This window comes from Rissa tridactyla, chromosome 1, assembly GCF_028500815.1.
Source record: "Rissa tridactyla isolate bRisTri1 chromosome 1, bRisTri1.patW.cur.20221130, whole genome shotgun sequence".
In the NCBI taxonomy this organism is placed as follows: Eukaryota; Metazoa; Chordata; class Aves; order Charadriiformes; family Laridae; genus Rissa; species Rissa tridactyla.
This window is the reverse complement of record NC_071466.1, coordinates 134,142,653-134,164,147: the sequence shown is the minus strand read 5'-3', so window position 1 is coordinate 134,164,147 and position 21,495 is coordinate 134,142,653. Positions and strand designations below refer to the sequence as shown.

The following is a 21,495-nucleotide window of genomic DNA, read 5'->3' as shown; positions in this document are numbered from 1 at the left end:
TGTTATGCAAAAGAGAACAGGGAAGTCTGTCTGGGAGGCGCACCCCTGGATCACGATGGACAAGGTGGAGAAAAACGCTTCAATTACAAGGGAAGAACAAGCTGTAGCAAAACCAGAATTTTATAATATACACTTCATCTAACATCAGTCCATCTCATTTCCCACCTTGAAACTGTCTGGGGACAATGCGAATCAAAAAAGAGAAGACACTTGTAGCCAAGCTAAAAAGCCATGGTTAACAACCTAATAAGTTTAGCCACAACTGGCACAGGTAACAGTGGAAGGAGCTGAAGTTTCCAAATGTGTATATTGGAATTGGACTCATTGCAACATTGTCATGTGTTTGTGGAGGGAAGTCCTGTGTCTCTAAGAAATTTTGGGAGGAGGAATGCACTCTTTCATTACCTAAGTGGCGGATATCAGTTACCTGTTTAAGTGCTGGAATTACAGGGTGGCAAATATAAAGTTGTTCTCCATTCACATCTTTCATGACTCCTAATCCAACTGATTCAAGTGGAAGAGGTACGTAGAGCTGTTCAGACAAGCTCCCATTCCGTATTCTTAATCTTTCATATAAATATTTTTGCAGGATTTTTCAGGCCTACTGTTTTTCTAGCAATAAATGGGCCTGCTATTTGTAATGACATGTTTAGCAGCTTCCTGGATTACAGCATTATGTTTTCTTGCTCTGGATTCTTATAGGAGAATACATGAGTTTGGAGCTTGTAGAGAACAAAATTTCAGGACAGGCTAGGGGTTTTTTTTATGGATATCCTTATCAAGGAACCACAGGACAAGGTAGTTTTGTCTCTCGCTTTTGTTTAGGTCAGGACTGAAGGTCTTTGGCTGAGCTTTGTGGGAAGCCCAGGCCTAAGGGAATGAAAAACAGTAGTGAGGAACGAAGAGCATGCTATGAAGTCAGGTCTGGAATAGCAGTTGTGGTTGCAAGGGTCTTTAACAGATTCAAAGAATGTTGGGCCAACATGGAAACTAGCATTCCTTGATGAGGAGAGCCAGCAGTGTGGGCAGAATTCTCACATTCCTTTTTTGGTCACTATCATTCACAGGCAGAAGATGAGGATAATTCATTCACCTTGACTAGTGAAACCAACATGGCCACCATATCAAATCTGAGCCCAGGCAAGATCTATGCCTTCCAAGTACGAGCTAGAACGGCAGTGGGCTATGGCCCATATAGTGGAAAGATGTATTTCCAGACTTTAATGGGAGGTAAGTGCTACCATTTTGTAGTCAGATCTGCACACAACCATCTTTCACTTGTGTGTGTCCCTGAGTGTATTAGCTCATCATCTGGAGGACTGCTACCAGACACTCCTACTCAACTTGTATTTCTGTATATCATAATTTGCATATGCAGAGTTGTTCAGTCAAAGAAGTTTCATGCTGTCAGAGCGTAATGTTTATGCTAACACCATATTCCCCAGTGCCACTCCTTGTTGCTCTGCGCCTCTGACCAGCCAGAGCAGAGTGGGTCAGTAGAACTCTCTTTAGGAGGGTGTTACAGTACATAGCACTATACACTGCTGCAGTTTGGTCTCCAGCTGTTGGAGGACATCTTACAGCTCTCTGAAAGTCTTAAAGACAAGTGATACACGGAACATACATCCAGAAGCTTGCCTTCCATCAGTATCACCCTCCGTCCATGCAGAGAGCAACATATTACCTTGTGATACTCTTTGGTCTGGACCAAAGGTACTCGTGTATGTCATCTACAAGCTAAATTAACAGGGGACAACGGGATCAAAGCCCAGGTGTAGAGCTAGCCTATACCTAAGGTGTCAGTGGACCAGGGGAAGGAAAAGTGGATTCAGAGGGAGCACTGGCTTTTCAGAAGTAGAAAGGAAGGCACTGGAGAAGCACAGTGACTGAAGGGGTAAAGGGATAACAAAGTCAAGCATTTATTGAACGGTCAGGACTAGTCTGTGAAGCAAAGGATTGGTAGGGATGGAATTATGTGTAAGACCTAGTTGAGTAGAAGGGAAACTCTAACAGTTCCTGTCCTCTGCATTTGTGTGTGTGTATGCATGTGTCTTCCTTGCTAGGGGAGCGCTCGGAGATGGTGCAGGACCGACTGCCGCTTATCGTGGGCTCAGCGCTCGGTGGTCTAGCCTTCTTGGTAATTGCTGCCATTGCCATCCTTGCCATCATCTTCAAGAGGTGAATTCCTTGACCTGCTCATGTGCACTGCAGACAGTGGAACTTTCTTACCCCCGCTACATAACCCCATCCCAAGGGAAACAGCCTGATCTACACTTACCCAGATGTCCTTGAGATGCCATTTTCTAATTAAGGAAAGATCCTGCCCCATTACTCCTACCTGAGGAGCCTCTCCTTTGGTAAACTGTTCATGTACTTAGCTGATATTCGGCTAGTTAGCAATATGAACACAAGGAAAGCATTTTAAAGCTGGCGCTCAAAAAGTATTTAAATGCATCACTGTAAAGAAAGGACTGTGAATTGCATTTTAGACAAGCAAGTGGAAAATGAATCAATGTAGTAAAGAAGGACCGGTGGAATAAATATTTAGATCCACTTATTTAGAAGGTGCCAAATACCCTTTAACCAAGGACCAAGAGACAATAGCTCATTTGCTGAAGAATAAAATCTGTACAACCCCAATGGTTCCATGGAACACTGACTCATAAAATATATGTTAAAGCAAGCAAATACTGCTCCCCATTTTGGAAAGAAAAAAGGGCAGATGAGTCAATGTAGAGATAATCTGTTCTGGCAAAAAAAGGAAATTTTAAAGAGAAAGAGAAAAAAGTAAGGGTTTTGTAGAGGTACAAAAGTGAACACTGGGGGGTTTGTTATTTGAAGAAAAGAAACAGTCATTACCCGCACCTTGAATTTGCTGAGGTTTGAACTTAATCCCCTAGACTACCAGTAATGGATTTCTGTATCTTTGCTCTACTCTGCCTCTGCACAAGAGGGACTTTCTAGCTTTTTCTGCTGACCTAAAAAAATGTATAAACTACTTAGCTTTAGAAAGTGACATCTAGTTTTAGTTATTTCTTTTTTGTTTTCTTCCCTTTTCTACATTTGTTTTCTTCTTCTGTGTATATTCTCTTTTAATATTTTTCTTTCTGGAAAGAAAAGAATTATCAATTATTGTTATACTTGCATTGTTGCCTTCTTTTGTAGCTTTGAACTGTTAAAAATATAATTTCTTGTTACAGCTGGAAATGTAATATTATGTGCACAACTCAATAAAGCGTATATTTTTCTAAAAAAATAAATCAAACCCAGAATAAATTAATATTACCAAGACTGTGTTGGGGAAAGACATTGATGGGTTTCTGTAAATGTATCTACATAAAAGGAAATATCATAAAAAATAGATTAATTTATACTTGAATTGAATGTGCAATTAATAGATAGTTGTTCAGAAAAAAGTGGAGATACCAAATTTATATTTTAATTTGTCCTTGATAAGAAAAGTAAGTTTGAAGATGTAGGAAATGAGGAACACCATAGGAAATGAGTAGTTCTTTAAAAGGTTGAATATATATAGTCAAACGCTATAATTTTAACTTGGTTTTGTAAATCATTGGTACACATTTTCCAGGCAGTATACACTGTGAAATACCTATTTTAGCTTATTGGGTTTTTTTTAAAATGATGGAAAACCATTAGTATGTCAGATGATAACCTATAAAAAAACCCATGAATGTATACCTGATGCAACAACAGAATTAGAGCTCGTAGGCCCTCAGTAAGGCCAATTTCTTTTCACAACAGAACAGATTTTGAAGGGAGAACCGTTTCTTTGCAATTTTAGCAGAATCTAAAATCTAAACCTTACAAGTAAGAATAATACACAGAGTTGCCTGTTAGAATGACTGAATTAGTTATGTTAGTAAAGAAAAGTATCATTATGTTTCATGATACTCTGTCTTCAGTTGCTAATTGAATCACCAGCTAGAAGGTCTGGTCCTGAAACAACAATGCATATGAGTCGACACAAATCCACGCGTACTGCAGGGATACTACAGGATACCACAGGGTTTAATTTACAATCTGGTCTAATGAATATGGTTTAGAAAAGATTGTAAACTAGCATGAAGTGTACATTTCTGGAAAAAAAATATGAACATTGTTGGGAACAAAGGAAGTGACTTGAAAATGGAAAATATGTTTAGAGCAAACCAAGAATAAGATGAAACTTATAAAACAACTAGAATATGTGGGAAAAAATTGTTTAAATCACATACATTTAAGAGGAGAATGAAATCCAAGAAATGCCTATGGTGAGAGGGACCTATGCTTACTGGAAATTAGAAGCATATATGCAATAAATATTACAATAATAAAGACCATATCTGTTTTGATCTGCACATGCAAAAATAGTATAATGGAACAAATTACTGTTCATCTGGCTCTGTGTGGTGGGTTTTGGGTACCACACTTATGAAAAGAATAGTCAAAGTAAATGCTGTTAAGAGACCAGAAGGAAAAATAAATTAATCTTTGGGGGAAATTTATACAAATTAAGCATTAGAGTAAGTAGATCTTGGAATGTTTTTGAAGAACTTAAAAGGCATCACAGGAGATGCCTTAGATTAGTATAAGGATAATTTGTCATAATTTAATGAAATTAAAATGCAAATTTAGCCTGAATAGCAAGAAAACTTCCAAAACAGTAATGTTAAACTATAACATTTTTTTTTCAGGATAGTGCTGGAGGCCCTATCATTTGTCATATTTAAAGTGGGGATGCAAACAGTGGTGTAAAAACTACCACATAGAAAACAAGCATGCACTGGTTACCAAGAGATGGGCGGGATCTTAACACCCATCTTCTATCCCTAAATTCAAGGATTCCCTGAGTCTTGCATTGCGAAGCCTACCCCAACATCCTGTGAGAGGCTCTTGTGTGTGTGTCTTGACTTTTCTTTCCTTTATGTCCTGCAGTAAAAGGCGAGAGACTCCATACACAGACCGCCTGCAACAGTATATCAGTGCACGAGGTAAGTGTTCTTGAGCAATGGATGACAAGGGTCTATCTCTTCAGGAGTCATTAACACCCGTATCTCTCAGGGTTTGATTCTGGTGATGTTTTGGGCTGTCTCCCCCACTGCAGGACTTGGAGTGAAGTATTACATTGATCCTTCCACCTATGAAGATCCCAATGAAGCTATTCGAGAATTTGCCAAGGAGATTGATGTGTCCTTCATCAAGATTGAGGAGGTCATTGGATCAGGTAGTGTGAGAATCTGCAGATTTCAAAGTGCCTTCTTGTTCACCTTGAGACCTGGCACACTACTGGCCTGAAATGGACCCAACCATGGTACATCAAGTGTCTCAGGATAGCTAACCTTCGTTTTTACCAAAATTCATCTTCACCTACTTACCCTTAGATGCTGGCTCCAAACCAAGTCTAAAACACCCTTTGAAGATCCAGAGCTCCTCATTTGAACCCTGAAGATGTAGTCTCCAACCTGACTGAATTCAGAGCCTTCATCGAGAACTTTACCTTAATCCAAACAGTCCTAGTAACCCTATTTCCAAGCAGCACCTGAAATCTTACACAGTGGAATGTTTTAGTGCACCTAACTAAAATTTTTTGTTGTGTTTCCTTACTTGAGGTGTGTTTCTTCCTTCCCTGACAGGAGAGTTTGGAGAGGTGTGCTTTGGGCGCCTAAAACACCCAGGGAAGCGTGAATACACAGTAGCTATTAAGACCCTGAAGTCAGGTTACACTGATGAACAGCGGCGGGAGTTCCTGAGTGAGGCCAGCATCATGGGGCAATTTGAGCATCCCAATGTCATCCATCTGGAGGGTGTGGTCACCAAGAGCCGACCAGTCATGATTGTCACAGAGTTCATGGAGAATGGATCACTGGATTCCTTCCTCAGGGTACCACAACCAGAGTCTCCCACAACCGTTACCTCTTCATCTTGCTATGTGCTGGTCTCAGATCTGATAATTTTGCCTGTCCTTCCTCTTCACTCCTGTTTCTATAAGTCCTCAGTTGCCCTCTTCAGGTGCAATAGAAATGATAGCAAATTACCAGAGTAAGTGGTTTGGGACCAACATGGTGAAAATATTCCAAAATCTCACCCATCATAAAATTTCTTTATTATTTTAGACTTCTCCAGCCCAAATAATTAATAGTAAACAGTACTAAATTGTTTATCTCTGTACACAGCCTTACAGTTCCTTTTGTGCGTGCTCCAAAGTTTTCCTTCCTAATAATGATTTTCAGACTTTATTCCACTGAATGTTGCAACATTATAATGAAGTAATGAAACTTGTAGTTATTTTTGGACTCAGGGTTTCCAGTGTTTTTTCTAGTAATGAAACATAAATACAGATGTTTTTGTAGTATAGACGCTTCACTTGGTTTTTTTACTGATTCATATGCTAATTCAACCACAAATGCTTTGGCAGGTACATTTTGAAGAGCACATGAACCCATTGTGTAGAATTGCATAGAATCCATTGTAAAGATCTTAAAGCAGTAGAGCAGATTTGCTCATGTTTATTTAACCATCTTAGTTGTTAATGAGACTAGGCGTAGGATGCTAAAGGAGGATATGGCCACAAGATGAGATTTCTCTTCAGAAAAAGATCACCAGTGTCTGACTTCATTTGAGATTCATTACCTTAAGCCCACCCTTCTTTCTTATTTGCTGTCCCTGAACCTTCAGATTTTGGCTGAAGTTAAGATGTATGTTCTCTAACTTCATAAATTCACCTTGTTACCTTGCTCTTTGTTAGTCTTCCCTGTTGGCTTCATGTTCTGTGGTCATAAAAGCCTATGTTTGCCTCCTTACTTGCAGCAGAAGGAGGGACAGTTCAGTGTGTTACAGCTGGTGGGAATGCTACGGGGGATTGCAGCTGGCATGCGCTACCTTTCAGACATGAACTATGTGCATCGTGACCTGGCAGCACGTAACATCTTAGTCAATAGTAACCTTGTGTGCAAGGTGTCAGACTTTGGTTTGTCCCGCTTTCTGGAGGATGATGCTTCAAACCCCACCTATACTGGAGCTCTGGTGAGTTACAGCTATGGAGTGCGTTACTGCAGTGCTGCCGGATACAATTTTTTCCTATTTTCCTCCTTGATTTGGTGTACCCTTTTTAGTCCATCTTGAGACCAGAGAGACCAGTGGGCTAGAGCTTTCTGTCTATCTTGTGGGCTATCTGTTCCAAACCAGTAAAAACCAAAAATAACTGAATATTTGGTCCCCTCTGGCATGAGAAATGGAGTCTCGGTGCCGTTCTTTGTGGAATGATGGTGAATAGGACAAACCCCATAACAATGTAGGAGTTATCAGAAAGTATAAAGAACTGAAGGAGAGATTGAAGTCCCATACTACCACCCTTTGAGGAAAGAGCTGGTTTTTTCCTACAGAAAAGATAACTGACATAAGTATATTTCTGGGCTTACAACAAACCATCAAATGAAATTACTGCCTATGAAGTTCTGATACCTGTTATACATACCACAAAAGGGGCGCGAGTATAACAGGCAGATTGAAATTACCATTTTGTGTGTGAGGGATGACAAAGAATTCAGTCACTGAAAGGTGAAATAAGTTTTAGATGTATGTGTTTTTAAAGAACCAGCACCTGAATGATATCTCATTTGGCAGGTCATACCTGCGATCAGAGAGGTCAAGATGGAAAGAAGAAGGAGTTAATGCTAGCCACTCAGTGTATCTGTCCTTGATGTTATAAGTTGGGATTGTTTAAATGGGTTTAGATTTCCAAACAGTTGTAACTTTCAGGAGAATTTTACTGTCTGCCACCTCTCAAATGCTGCAAAGTAGAGCTATAAAAATGAAAATCTATTATATCATGGGACTTGTAACAGCAAGGAGGCACGATTCTGTTTTTTCATCTATGTTTGTCAATAGAACAAGGTGGAAACCTTGAACATAATTTAAACAAACAATGTCTACAAGATGGTGTCAACTGGACAGGCGCCCCATGCTCAGAGTTGTGTCGTGCTACAGGCATCTGATCAGTTCAGTGTTGTCATTTTCACAAACAGTCTTTATCTCACTGACATTCTGGTTGCTGTCTGACTGCTTTCTAGGGCTGCAAAATCCCCATCCGTTGGACTGCCCCTGAAGCTGTCCAGTATCGCAAGTTCACCTCCTCCAGTGATGTCTGGAGCTATGGCATTGTCATGTGGGAGGTGATGTCCTATGGTGAGAGGCCTTACTGGGACATGTCCAATCAGGATGTAAGTTTTAGAAGCAGTGAGAATGCACATCTACCTCTCTGTCCTGTATCAGTTCAAGTAGAAGAAAGTCATACCTCATGAAGTGATTGAAGCTTGTTTGTCTTTTATTTTCCCAGCTGTGATAAAGCTTTGTTCTTCTTTTCCTGTAGGTAATTAATGCCATTGACCAGGACTATCGCCTGCCACCACCCCCCGACTGCCCAACTGTTTTGCACCTGCTGATGCTTGACTGCTGGCAGAAGGAGCGGGTCCAGAGACCCAAATTTGAGCAAATAGTCAGTGCCCTAGATAAAATGATCCGCAAGCCATCTGCCCTCAAAGCCACTGGCACTGGGAGCAGCAGGTGAGACAAGGATTTAGTGCAGAAGAATAGGGCTTGTGTCTCGGTAGGCATCAGGAGGAAAAGAAAGCAGTAAATCAGGCTATATAGTATTTTTTCCAACCCTCTCGTCTAAGGCTGGGAACAAAAAGGAAGGAAAAAAAATGAGGGGGAGTGTTGGAAAAACTGTATTTCCTGGTTCACTTAATGGGTGATGAGAAGTTGTGAGTGTTGAATGTGAGGGGAGATAAATCTCTTGATGAGGAGCACTGAGGATGAACATGAGTGAGTGAGGGATGTTAGGGAATGAAGGGAGGGACACATCTGTGTGTGAGCACAAAAGGTGATGAAGGAAGAGAAGATCATGGCTTATGGATGGAAGGAAGTCTGTAGCTAAGACTAATCAGAACTGCGGCTTGCATCCCATATTTTCCCAACTGCATTTTGCAGCCTTATGGAACCAAAGGCAAGAGGTCAGCAAAGGACAAGTCTCTGGGGAAGTAAATGGCACCAAGATTAGATGGCTGTTGGGCTGATGACGGAACTACATCCTGCTGGCCTGGAGGTTTTTTCCCTGTGGTTATAAATCTTGTCTCAGTGGAATGTACTCCACAGCTGAGGGGGGGTGGTGGGGGGAGGGAATTGCCTAGTCATGCCCAGTTTACTAAAAACAGCACATAAAGAGAGTTATAGCTTTGGGACAGAGTCAGATGATGGGGAGAAGAGCAAATGCTGTGTATAAACAGTCATTTATTTGGCCTTTTACTGCTATGCTTTTATCTAGTGGGTGTTGGAGCTGAAACAAGGCACTCATTGTCTCATAGGTTACTTTCTGATCCAAGGAGTGCATCTAGGAGAGGGAGAGCTAGTCACAAAGGTAAAAAGGTATAAGGTCTCATCTCTGCCTCAGAAGCCTCCTTACTGCAACTCTTTGTCCAGCTAATAGGTCTAGACCCAGAAAGCGTGGAAAGATGTGGGGCAACAAGATGAGAATGTGCCTGAGATAGTATAAAATGGGAAGGAAGTATCAATTTCTTGGGCTGGGTTGATTGTTTTCATGCAGAAAAAGGAACATGGGTAGTCTAGAAACAGGGCATCCAGGTGGGGCTTTAGAAATTAGGGCATGAAGAAAATTATCATTGTTCTCCATTCTGTGCTCTTCAGAGGTTGCATCCTCTCCCTCTCGTAACTCTGACCTTATTAATGCGGTCAGATGATGTTGATAACTTGAGTTTTTAGAACCTGCCTCTTTTGCAGACCATCTCAGCCTCTCCTGAGCAACTGTCCTCCAGATTTCCCTTCACTCAGCAATGCCCATGAGTGGTTGGATGCTATCAAGATGGGCCGTTACAAGGAGAATTTTGACCAGGCTGGTCTGATTACATTTGATGTCATATCACGCATGACTCTGGAGTAAGTACAGGGGTAGAGAGCAGATACCAGACACAGTTTTCCATGCAGAAAGTGAAAGCAGTCTGAGAAATATTTAATAAGGGCTATAGGGAGAATACATACACATGAAAAAGGAGAGGGAAGCCAGAGCAAAGTATCTACTGTTTCTTACATGTTATTAGGGCTTCTGGACACTCTCCATACTACTGTACATTTGTAATATGTCTCTATAAGCACAAATACTGATCCCATGTACACTACAAAACATATTGTCAGTGTTGAAGAGAGGTTGTTACATCAGAATGTTCATGACAGCTGCCACAGGTAATAACCACTTTTAAGGGGATGCGTAGAACCAGCCATGCCATACACTGTGTTGAAGTGTTACGTAGAAGACAGGAGCCAGGAAAAGGAGCATACATAGAGTCATAGAATTGTAGAATGGTTTGGGTTGTAAGGGACCTTTAAAGATCATCTAGTCCAGGCCCCCTGCCATGGACAGGGACATCTTTCAGTAGATCAGGTTGCTAAGAGGCCCATCCAACTTGACTTTGAACACTTCCAGTGAAGGGCCATCCACAACTTCTCTGGGCAACCTGCTCCAGTGTCTCACCACCCTCACCACAACCAGTTTCTTCCTTATATCTAATCTAAAGCTACCCTTTTTCAGTTTAAAGCCTTTGCCCCTTGTTGTATCACTACAGACCCTAGTAAAACGTCTCTCTCCATCTTTCTTGTAAGCCCCCCTTATGTATTGAAAGGCTGCAAGAAGGTCTCTCTGGAGGCTTAATTTTCTCCAGGCTGAACAACCTCAGTTTTCTCAGCCTTTCTTCAGAGGAGAGATGTTCCAGCCTGCTGATCATTTTCATGGCCCATTTCCACTGCTTCTTTTTGTATCATAATCTACCAAGTTCTGCCGACACTACCTCCACCCACACACATTTGCCAAGCAAAAGCAGCTGCCTTGTCAACTGTTTCTCAAAGATGATATCCATGCACATTGATTTAGATTTACAGGGAAAGGGACCGGGACTGTTGAGAACAAGAAGCCCATTTTAACACCTTCCACGTCCTCTTTTCTCTTGCAGAGATATCCAACATATTGGCATCACCCTCGTGGGTCACCAGAAAAAGATTCTAAACAGCATACAGCTCATGCGAGTCCATTTGAATCAGCTTGAACCAGTAGAAGTGTGATGTTTACACCATCCTTATTCCACTAGTCTCAAACTCTGGAAAGGTTCTGGAGGAATTCAGAAGGATTTTTGCTGTAAGAAAAAGAGATGTCAGTATCCTACTTGAAGACTTACTGCACCCAGAGTGTGCACACTACATGTCCTGTTCCATGAACAAAAACAAAGACTTGCCATGATTCGAAAGCAGAGCTACATAACTGGTGGCATTTAAACGCGGCTGACATCATACATTGGGAATGGGTTGGGGGAGGGAAAGTTATAATAATACGGGAAGGGGATGAAATAATAGCTTGGACAGATCACAAGCACTTGTTGTCTCTTCTCTGCCAACAAAAGGTATCAGACAACTTTACAAAGCCATCAGCAGGCTTTATCAGTGGCTGGGTGCCCAGCAAAGCTACAGAGACTTAATAAAGGGAGCAAAAAATTACCATTTTTTTTCCAAAAGAATCCTGTCATGGTGTGAGAAATTATTACTGATAAGCATCAATCTGTCACTTGATATGCCAGCTTGGTGGGGAACTCAAGTTCCAGTTAGTGCACAATATGTGCTAAGCAATAGGACATGTCACCTGGTGAAGAGGTTGAGAGTAAAGGGCTCAAAACTCTATGCTATTTCATGTGCAGTTCTTGGGTCTGCTCCACGGTCTAGGAGGGAAGCTTACTAATCCACTGTGCTGTCACAAGGAACAGCAAGTCCCTTGTGCTATGCAGCTCTGTTTATGGGACTGCAACAGAATGGAACAATGAGGATTCCTAGGATCCATCCTCATGGATCTTCCAGTGGAGAGGGAAGCATAGGTTCTGGTCCTCACAAGCCCATTCTTAAGAGGAAAGGCACAAGTTGTGACATTCTGAAATCCTGAGCACCCAGGATTTGGGGTTTGTTCTCTTCTGACCCCCTTACAAATAGTAAAGAGTGTTACAGAAAAAAATCTGAAGCCCTTTGCTGCTGAAAAATACTTGTTCTTTTTTTCACGCTAACCAGCTGCATCAATGGGCACAGTTGGTTGAAGATTCTTTCTGAAGAAAATGCAGACCTGCAGAAGTCAACTCCAAATAGACAACTGGAATAAGGAAGGTGAAACTCTTTCACAAGTTCTTGCCAAGAGTGATCAGGGAAGGGTACCAGTCCCACAAGTCACTTCAGTCCTTAAAAACCATATAACAATGTCCGTGGAATAAACAGTGGTGCATGACAATGACCAGAATGACAGAGCTTATATCTCCCTTCAGACAGATTAGTGCCTGATTAAGGAAAGATCTGCTTTGAGGAGGAGCAGAGCTTCAAGACTGTATTTCTGTATCTATCCGTATGCAGAGTATGAAAACATGAATCTGAGCTTGAGAGGAAACCTCATAAACTGTACACTTGTCCACCTGACCAACACATAGGAAGGGAAATGGAAATGGCCTTGTTAAGGAAGACCCCAATGAAGACATTGCATAAAAAGGTATCTTCTTTGTGTCTATAGAGGAAATAATGCCAGCTGTTTCAATCTGTGCCCGTCTGTGGGCTCACTGTGAACTAGTCGTCAACTTACTGTATTTCTCCAGCTGTCAAGGTTAGAATACCACAACTTCTGCCGATACCACTCCTGTAAAGATTTAAGGATTCCCCCAGCCATCCCAGCAACTGAAGGCTGAGAAACCATGTTTGATAGTTACTGAAGAGTCCCATAAGATGATAGGAGGTGCTCCAGAATAGTTGCACTAGAATAGCCAACACAGTTCAGACTCTTTATTACAACATTAGAGCGACATATGTTGGGTTTTTTTAGTTGAAGAGGGAGAATAGCAGTGCATTCTTTCGAGGTATAAAAAGTCAATACAAAAACAATACAAGGAAACAGGAATAAAACATTCACAGCAGTACAAAGACAGTGTGAAGATTAAGAAAAAACCCACATAGACTGGAGTGAAACCCTAGAAAATTTTGAGTCTGTTGCTTTTTAAGGGGTTTCTACAAACTTGTAATACTTACAAATCCAGTTACGTGTATACTGACTGTCAGCTCCACCTACAACATCTGAGACTGAACAAATGTTGTCCTCTTCAGAAAGCATATTGAGCACAAGATGTTGCGGGGAATCTGTGGTCTCTAGCATCTTCCATATTTATTCACCAGAAAACAGCAATGCATATATAGGCATTCATGTATGAGTGTATTCTTGAAGCTTTGTGGCCCATTTAGGGAAATACAGCAGGCTATATTTTCCATGTCTTGGGTGGTCAAGATTAGTGGAGAAATTGGTCACCTACTTAAATCCTATGGCCTCTTTGCAGCATAGTGGAAATTTACATGCAGAAAATACCTTCTCCCTATGCAATGGGAGAAAAAATGGGAGCCTTGTCTGACTCTCATATCAATGATAATGAGGCTTAGTAGCCCATTATAGGGAGCTGCAGTGAAATTAAATGCTTGGTGGTAGTTCAATCAGTAGGACATTTACTTTTGCATATGAAAGCTATGGCAATGTTGTTTTCACAGTCAGAGGAAAGGGATTTACTCGCTATACAAAAACAGACATAGATTTCTTCTTCCTCCTGTTCTGAGGCAAGCTTGAAGTGTTCCTATGATAGTTCCAAGGGGTTGAGTGTCAGGATGTCCTAGCTGTGGCTAGAACTGCACAGGGACAGATTTGAGGTCACAGAATGAGCATAAAAAGGTGACTGTTTTCTGTAAGAAGTCTGACCATTCTCTTTATTCTCAGGATATTCGTTATTTTCAGACTACTTCTTCCATAACTTGGGATGTGAAACCTCTTGTATTGCAATGCATCTTGTGTTATTTCATAGAATCATAGAATGGTTTGTGTTGAAAGGGATCTTAAAGATTTTGTTCAACCCCCTCCCACTAGACCAGGCTGCTCAAAGCCCCATCCAACCTGGCCTTGAACACTTCCAGGGAAGGGGCATCCACATCTTCTCTGGGCAACCTGTTCCAGTGTCTCACCACCCTCACAGTAAAGAGTTTCTTCCTCATATCTAAACTAAGTCTCCCCTCTTTCAGTTTAAAACCGTTACCACTCGTCCTATTGCTACACTCCCTGATAAGGAGTCCGTCCCGATCTTTCCTGTAGGCCCCCTTCAGGTACTGGAAGGCTGTGATAAGGTGTCCCGGAGCCTTCTCTTCTCCAGGCTGAACAACGCCAGCTCTCTCAGCCTGTCCTCATAGGAGAGGTGCTCCAGCCCTCTGATTTGTCATCATGTCAGTCCTCAACTCTGCAAGCATGGAGGAAAGGCAGTCGTGGCAAAAGCATTAGAAATATCCTGATCTCAATTTTCTCAATCTTATGTGAAAACAGAAATCCTACATTCTGTTTCTGCAGACATCATCTGGGATGTCCTGCAGTGTGCACCCTCAACAGGTAGGGATGAGAATCGGGAGGGAAAGGAGTGGGACTCACCTAGGCACCTAATATCTGTCTTTCACCAGAAGAGTGAGAAACAATGCACAAAAAAAGACTTACAGAGCCGTAGTCTTTGCCAGAGAAGCAATGAGAGATTGATAAGTTATTGCTCACATTTAGTCCTATGGTATCTATAATATGCAGCGCATAAGAAGACTGAGTAAATTAAATGCACAGGTATCAATGCATAGACTTTCATGAGGGCATTAAGCATTTGTATGAAAACTCAGAAGACTCATACTTACAGTTGGAAAGAATATATTCAAATAGCTCTTCTGCTTGAACACCAACTTTTTACTATCTGGAAACAGGAAGAAACTTCACCTTAAGGCAAGCTGTTTTGTAATTACTCCTGGTGAGGTTCTTTGCACCTCCCTTTTTTGGTGTCTGTTGCTGGACAGTCTCCCAGACAGACAATTGGGTCTGCACCAGTATGTCAGTTAACATATTGTGCTGCCAAAGAGCACATCAGGCAAGCAAGTTCCCACCTATGCTGCTTTGGCAGCCAAGTGGAATTCTCAGCCAGGAGCTACATGTCTGTGCACCCCCTGCCTCACTAAGCCATGGCATGTTTATGGCAAAAGCAGGCCCTGCTCACCCAGATTATTTGAAGACAAGCACTTAAGCTAAGGTATTTGCACCCATGCCTGAAATGATGTTGAGGAAAGGCTTGATGACAGTATGACTTACACAGTGATTTCTATGTTTGGCACCCAAGTATCCTCAGTGCACGTGCAGATGATATGGCTTGCAGCCCCCATTTTTTGTTTTGTTGGTTTGTTTTAAATTCCAAAATTTTTAAAATTTTAATTTTTAAATTCAAGCATGAGATAGTGCATACTTCGACAGCACTATATTAAGGCTAGTTAGGGGAGCACAAGTTGCTTAGTGCTACTGAAGGAGAGCTGAAAGAGACTGTCTGTTTAGTACAAATGCATTCAGCACCTGGGACTAGCTAGAAAGAAAGAAGCTGCTGTAGCTTCCTTAGTCCCAGACAATACCCATGTTATTAAGCTGACTGGCACCTCCCTCAGAATTTACTTTTTGTCGTGGTGTTCAAGACCATCACGCTCCGCTCCGTGTGTGAACCTGTTCCACCTCTGTGTTACTGAAGGGCTGCACTGAGCTAATGAGAAATCACTGTGTCTTCTTCTAGAGTTTGCCATTTTGCAACTCGGACCGGTTCAAAGAGGAATTACTCCCCCCTGGTGTTCTATCTGCTACATGAAACACAGAAGAGGAGGCTTAACGGCCTTGTAGCTTATATATTTTTATAATTTATCTTCCTTTTCTGCATGATGAGAAAACTTTCAGTTGAAACATGTAGATTCATGAAAACATATAAAGATTTCTTTCTAGTTTCTTCCATGACCTTTGTTCTTTGAATGAACAATGGGTTGGCGTCTTGGCATCTATGCCTCAACTATTTAATAGAGTTCGGTCTGTTATTTGTGCCTCTTATACAGGACCAAGTGTGCTTAGCTAACAGCAGCAATGCTGTTTACTTCTGCAAACTAATCCCTTAAACTCAGGCCATGCTAAGTAAGGTTGGATTTTTTCTAGTTTACAGTGGCACTGGAAATTCTACATACTACTGGCTAAAACTAGAATTTTAGTTACAACTATGCAATTCTCTCATTGCATTTTGCTAACTTTTATACAAACCAACTTCTGTTCATGCATTTGGACAGCTGTAACAGATTGATCATTTATAAACAATCCTGTTGCTGAGAACAGACTCTAGTCTTCTTTGAACCATATTGACTCTGCAAGTGAACAGGAGATTAAAAATAAGAAAATCAGGTTCATTCAGAGAAGTCAGATAGTTTGAAAGATATGAATGAGAAGGCACTATCTGAAATAAGTTATTTATAAATATATCTGTTAGTGTTGCTCTGTTAAAAAGGACAGTAATTATAACATACATCTAATGTGTACATGTGTACATTAGGCACCTCGGGTGTCTACTATGAGTTCAGTTGCAGAACTGTTGCTATTTTTAACCTGTCATCTCTGCTGACTCATAACAAGAATAAACCAACAGCAGCAATAATAACGATTATGAAGATAAATAAATGTGGTTTTCCGCAATGAAGAGAACTACAGTAGAAGTAGCAGTAGTCCAACAACTGGGTTGCCTGAAATTTGTACTGAGAAACAATGTATTTTTTTGACAGGTGAAATATTATTGCAAACTGAAAGATCAGTCTATCAAACCTAACAATTAGGAAAGTAAATGTCAGGCTAGGGACATACCTAGATTCATGTGAACAGCCGCTTAACTGCATGCACATAGAACTTAGTGAGGATGTAGTAGTTATTGTTAGGACTGCTAGACTGGTTTTATTCAAATTTAGGATGTTTTTTAAACTTCTCTAGGAAATAGCACTAAGTTATTAAGCTAACACTGAGGATCTTAGGTTGAGTAGCTTCACGTAAATATATAACATAAAATCAATGAACTGTTCTTAAGACTTCTCTTATCCAGCCGCAGTCAAAGTGTGGCACAACTGGCAAGCTTGGACTGTAAATTCAACTTTCAGTACCACAGACCTAGGTGAGGTCCCTTTTCTTATGATTATGAAATGACTCCTTCCCTTCAGAAAGGAATTTGATATGCTTTTTGCGTGCAAGCAATAATATCTGTCCTTAATCTTTGTTTGACAAGGTCAAACAATGAGAGAGAATTTCCATGCCACCTGGGTATCATCCCAAGTCATTTAGGTAGGACACAGGAATTGTTTAAAAGAGTGCAGTTCAGGAGTGGGAGCGAATGGAAAAGAACTGCATGATACTCAAGATTAAGCATGAAGAGACATTTTCTAGAAGTGATGGTTTATGGGCCTGTGACTATGCTGAGCCATTTAGTTAGGACTCCTATAAGCTGTGTTGCTCACTTCATGATGTATGTTCCTCACTTTGTGATGAACTATAGATAAAAATTCTCTACTTGGGGTATGGGTGTGGGACCTAATGTCATATAACAATGTTTTTAAAGCTCTGATTCCATCTTTTTCATGGTTCTTGTCCAGCCTCAGATTTCAGAACTCCACAACAGATCCCAACAATCCTATCCAGCATTACGTGGTTTGTTTCACTGGGTCTGACTTCTTAGAACAGAGTAGCCCTTCCTGATAGATTTACACATGAATTGACCGTGCTGTCTACTCTAACAGAATTTACTTGAGATACTACCTGTCCCCTAGACCATATTTGTGCCAGGACAGAGGCATCATGGAAGCTTCCTCTCCAGCATGGCAGGATTAGAAACAATCTGCAGTAAATAAATAAATGGATATGCAAATATTTGCAGGCACTGAGGGATGCAGAAACAGAGGAAACAGAATATTTCCATAGTTGCCATGAGATCAAAGAAGCAAAGATAAAATTCGCACTTCTAATGACCTTTAAATTCATGAAACATTTACACATACTTCTCATCTAGCCCTACCTTTGCTCATAAGAATTCAGTTCTTCCCTCCATAAGAAAATACACAAATCTTCTTAACTGAACATACCTCACTTGTCAATGGGATCCCAAATCTGCCCCTTCCAGGACTGGCAAGCAGTCTGTCCCTTCCAACGCACTCTTCATAATTCACAACGAGTTACATAGTCAAACAATTTTCTCACCTATGCTCTACAGGATGACCTGTAGAGCAAGGTCATCCTACTCATGGCATGACTGGATGGACAGATGAGGTGAGGGCAGTAGATGTGGTCTACCTTGACTTAAGCAAGGTGTTCGACATGGTCTCCCACAGCATCCTCATAGGGAAGCTTAGGAAGTTTAGGGCATAGGGAAGCTTAGGAAGAGCGGGTTAGATGAATGGACAGTAAGGTGGATAGATAACTGGTTGAAAGACAGAGCTCAGAGGGTCGTGATTAGGGGCACAGAGTCTAGTTGAAGGTCAGTGATGAGTGGTGTTCCCCAGGGGTCAGTACTGGGCCCAGTCCTCTTCAATATATTCATCAATGACCTGGATGAGGGGATAGAGTGCACCTTCAGCAAGTTTGCTGATGACACAAAGCTGGCGGGGGGGGATGGCTGACACACCAGAAGGCTGTGCAGCCATACAGAGAGACCTAGACCGGTTGGAGATTTGGGAAAAGAGGAACCTTATGAAATTCAACAAGGGCAAGTGTAGGGTGTTGCACCTGGGGAGGAATAACCCCATGCACCAGTACAGGTTGGGGGCTGACCTGCTGGAGAGCAGCTCAGTGGAAAGAGACCTGGGAGTCGTGGTGGACAACAGGATGACCATGAGCCAGCAATGTGCCCTTGTGGCCAAGAAGGCTAACGGCATCCTGGGGTGCATCAAGAAGAGTGTGGCCAGCAGGTTGAGGGAGGTCATCCTCCCCCTCTTCTCTGCCTTGGTATGGCCGCACCTGAACTACTGTGTCCAGTTCTGGGCTCCCCAGTTCAAGAAAGACAGGGTACAGCAAAGGGCTACAAAGATGATCAGGGGACTGGAACACCTCTCTTATGAAGAAAGGCTGAGGGATTTGGGTCTTTTTAGTCTGGAAAAAAGACGGCTGAGGGGGGACCTTATCAATGCTTATAAATACTTAAAGGGTGGGTGTCAGGAGGATGGGGCCAGGCTCTTTTCAGTGGTGCCCGGCAATAGGACAAGAGGTAACGGGCACAAACTTGAGCATAGGATGTTCCACCTAAACATAAGGAGGATCTTTAATTTGAGGGTGGCAGAGCACTGGAACAGGCTGCCCAGAGACGTGGTGGACTCTCCTTCTCTGGAGACATTCAAAACCTGCCTGGACGCATTCCTGTGCAACCTGCTCTAAGGTGACCCTGCTCTGGCAGGGGGGTTGGGCTAGATGATCTCCAGAGGTCCCTTCCAACCCTATGATTCTATGATTCTATGAGCCACTCTCCAGTGGGTGCCACCCTTCATGGCAATGAGCAAGTTGGGCATAAGGAGCCACAACAGCAATGGCTGAGTAAGCGATGCCATACATGAAGGGCAGGTCCACTTCATAGTTGTCAGGTCCATCAATAATGGTGAGGAAGAGCTCAAAGTTGCTAAAAGTGCCATGGGCTAGTTGTGGAAGTGGCCCAACTCATGGGGATCCTGGGTCTGGGAGGTGGTATAAAAAGCTAAGACAAAAGAGAGGAGGAAAAAGAAGAGGGAAAGGAAAAAACCCCAAGACTGTTATCATGGGCTTGGCCAGCATAACCTGATTGTCTCTGTAAACTACAGCATCAAATTTTAGCCTGAACAATAGGACAAGACAGCCATGTCTCCTTTATATGTCTCAGTGTATTTACTTATAACTCCTTCAGTTAGCTCTTCTTATGGTCTTCAATGCTCTTGAGTTCAGTGTCCTATTGTGTACTGATGGGCCAATATTCTGTTCTCACCTCCTGAGTTACCCAAGCAGGCTGGAATGAAAGAAGTATAAGGTCTACATCATGCAGACATTATATTGCAAGACAACTACAATGCTTGGCTATGCTGCATTCAATCATCATACATTTCATGAAATTTTAGGGAACACATCAATAACAACAGTAAATCCATATTACTTCTGAAGAAGAATGAGAATGTATATTCTCTCTTACTGCAGGTATCAGAATTTTTCAGAAATTGGGATCAAATTCCAGCAGTCCTCTTCTCTTCCTCTGAATTCTTATCCTGAATTTAGATCCTCTGAACAAGCCCTCCCTTTATAGACCTAAATCTGCACATGAGATCTCCAAATATCATCTTCAGGTTAGACAAAATACTAGCAATAAAACAAAGTCTTCTCACAAAGAACCATGGGCATATTGCCATGGAAATTCAGGCAGAGAGGAAACACTGATCATCTAGTCTGATCTCCTTTACCCTCCAGGACATCATATTTCACCTCTTTACCCACTGTTAGTCAATTTACACTCAACTGAATAATCTTGGCTAGAAAGGCATTTAATCTTGATTAATTCAGGAATAATGAATCTACCAGAACCTTGGACTGGTTTTCCCCATGGCTACTCAATCTTACCTTTACGATAATTTTTAATTGCAGTTTGCCTAGCTTTTTTTGTACACTACACAATTAGAATAAAGAACTGTTTGTAATCTGGTATTTCTGCATTTTCCACCATCATCAGGTCACCTATTCATCCACCATCATCAGGTCACCTATTCACTTCTTTATACACTAAAAAAGTGAAATATTTAAATGTCTCTCTGTCACACATCTCCTTTGGCCCTCCCATCATTGTTATGGTTCTCTTCTTCATCACATTTTTGGCCCTACTTTTTAAGAGGAGAATATCAAGAATACGCGAAACCAGTCTCACTGATACTATACGTGGGCAGGAAGCCAGCTTTTCACAGTGACTCTATTCACTGTTTATTCACCCACAGACCACAGTAAGCCTTTCACAATTTTCTTTGTGGACAGGACTGTGTGTGCGAGGACACACAGATACTTCTGACATAAGTGTTTTTTTTAGGAAATTCGTTCTATGTATATAGAATGTGCACTCTTTTTTTTCCCAGCAGTGAAGGACTATCCTTGGATGAGAGTTTTCAAAAAATGGATCTTTGTATTAGTATTTTACAATGTTAAGCAGTCTTTAATCAGTATTATCAATCTATTCTGCAAAATAATAGACCAAAAAATCTTGACTGTGATACTGCTATAATATGGCTATTGATGTTTATGATTTAGGGCAACAATTTTATAGAGCAGGAAACAGTCTTATTTTATAGCCACTTCTTACAGACCCTTCAACATATTGATTCAGAGTGTCAAGTCATTCTGCTGTCAGCCTATTAGAGTCCACCCACCAAGTACCATTTACATGGTACATTTCATCCTCAGAGAAAAAATATTCCTCGTGTTATTCACTGGTACACTAAAAACCTGAAGAAAATGAAATCAGTTCTCCAGTTTACATTCATGGGACTAGGGATAAACCTATACTTTGTTTTGCCTATGCTGCCATC

General features: G+C 41.5%; 1 protein-coding gene across 2 annotated transcripts in view; it reads left to right on the top strand.

Annotated features, from left to right (window-relative positions):
- Positions 1-11,576, top strand: part of LOC128910749 (ephrin type-B receptor 5) — a 74,393-nt gene extending 62,817 nt beyond the window's left edge. For both annotated transcript variants that reach the window (XM_054204378.1, XM_054204368.1), the window contains exons 8-17: positions 1,068-1,230; positions 2,064-2,178; positions 4,936-4,991; positions 5,105-5,224; positions 5,634-5,881; positions 6,808-7,023; positions 8,070-8,219; positions 8,369-8,562; positions 9,796-9,951; positions 11,019-11,576. In XM_054204378.1, the coding sequence (XP_054060353.1) occupies positions 1,068-1,230; positions 2,064-2,178; positions 4,936-4,991; positions 5,105-5,224; positions 5,634-5,881; positions 6,808-7,023; positions 8,070-8,219; positions 8,369-8,562; positions 9,796-9,951; positions 11,019-11,127 (1,527 nt within the window). In that variant the 3' untranslated portion in view covers positions 11,128-11,576. The remainder of the gene's footprint in view (positions 1-1,067; positions 1,231-2,063; positions 2,179-4,935; positions 4,992-5,104; positions 5,225-5,633; positions 5,882-6,807; positions 7,024-8,069; positions 8,220-8,368; positions 8,563-9,795; positions 9,952-11,018) is intronic.
- The last annotated feature ends 9,919 nt before the right edge of the window (positions 11,577-21,495 follow it).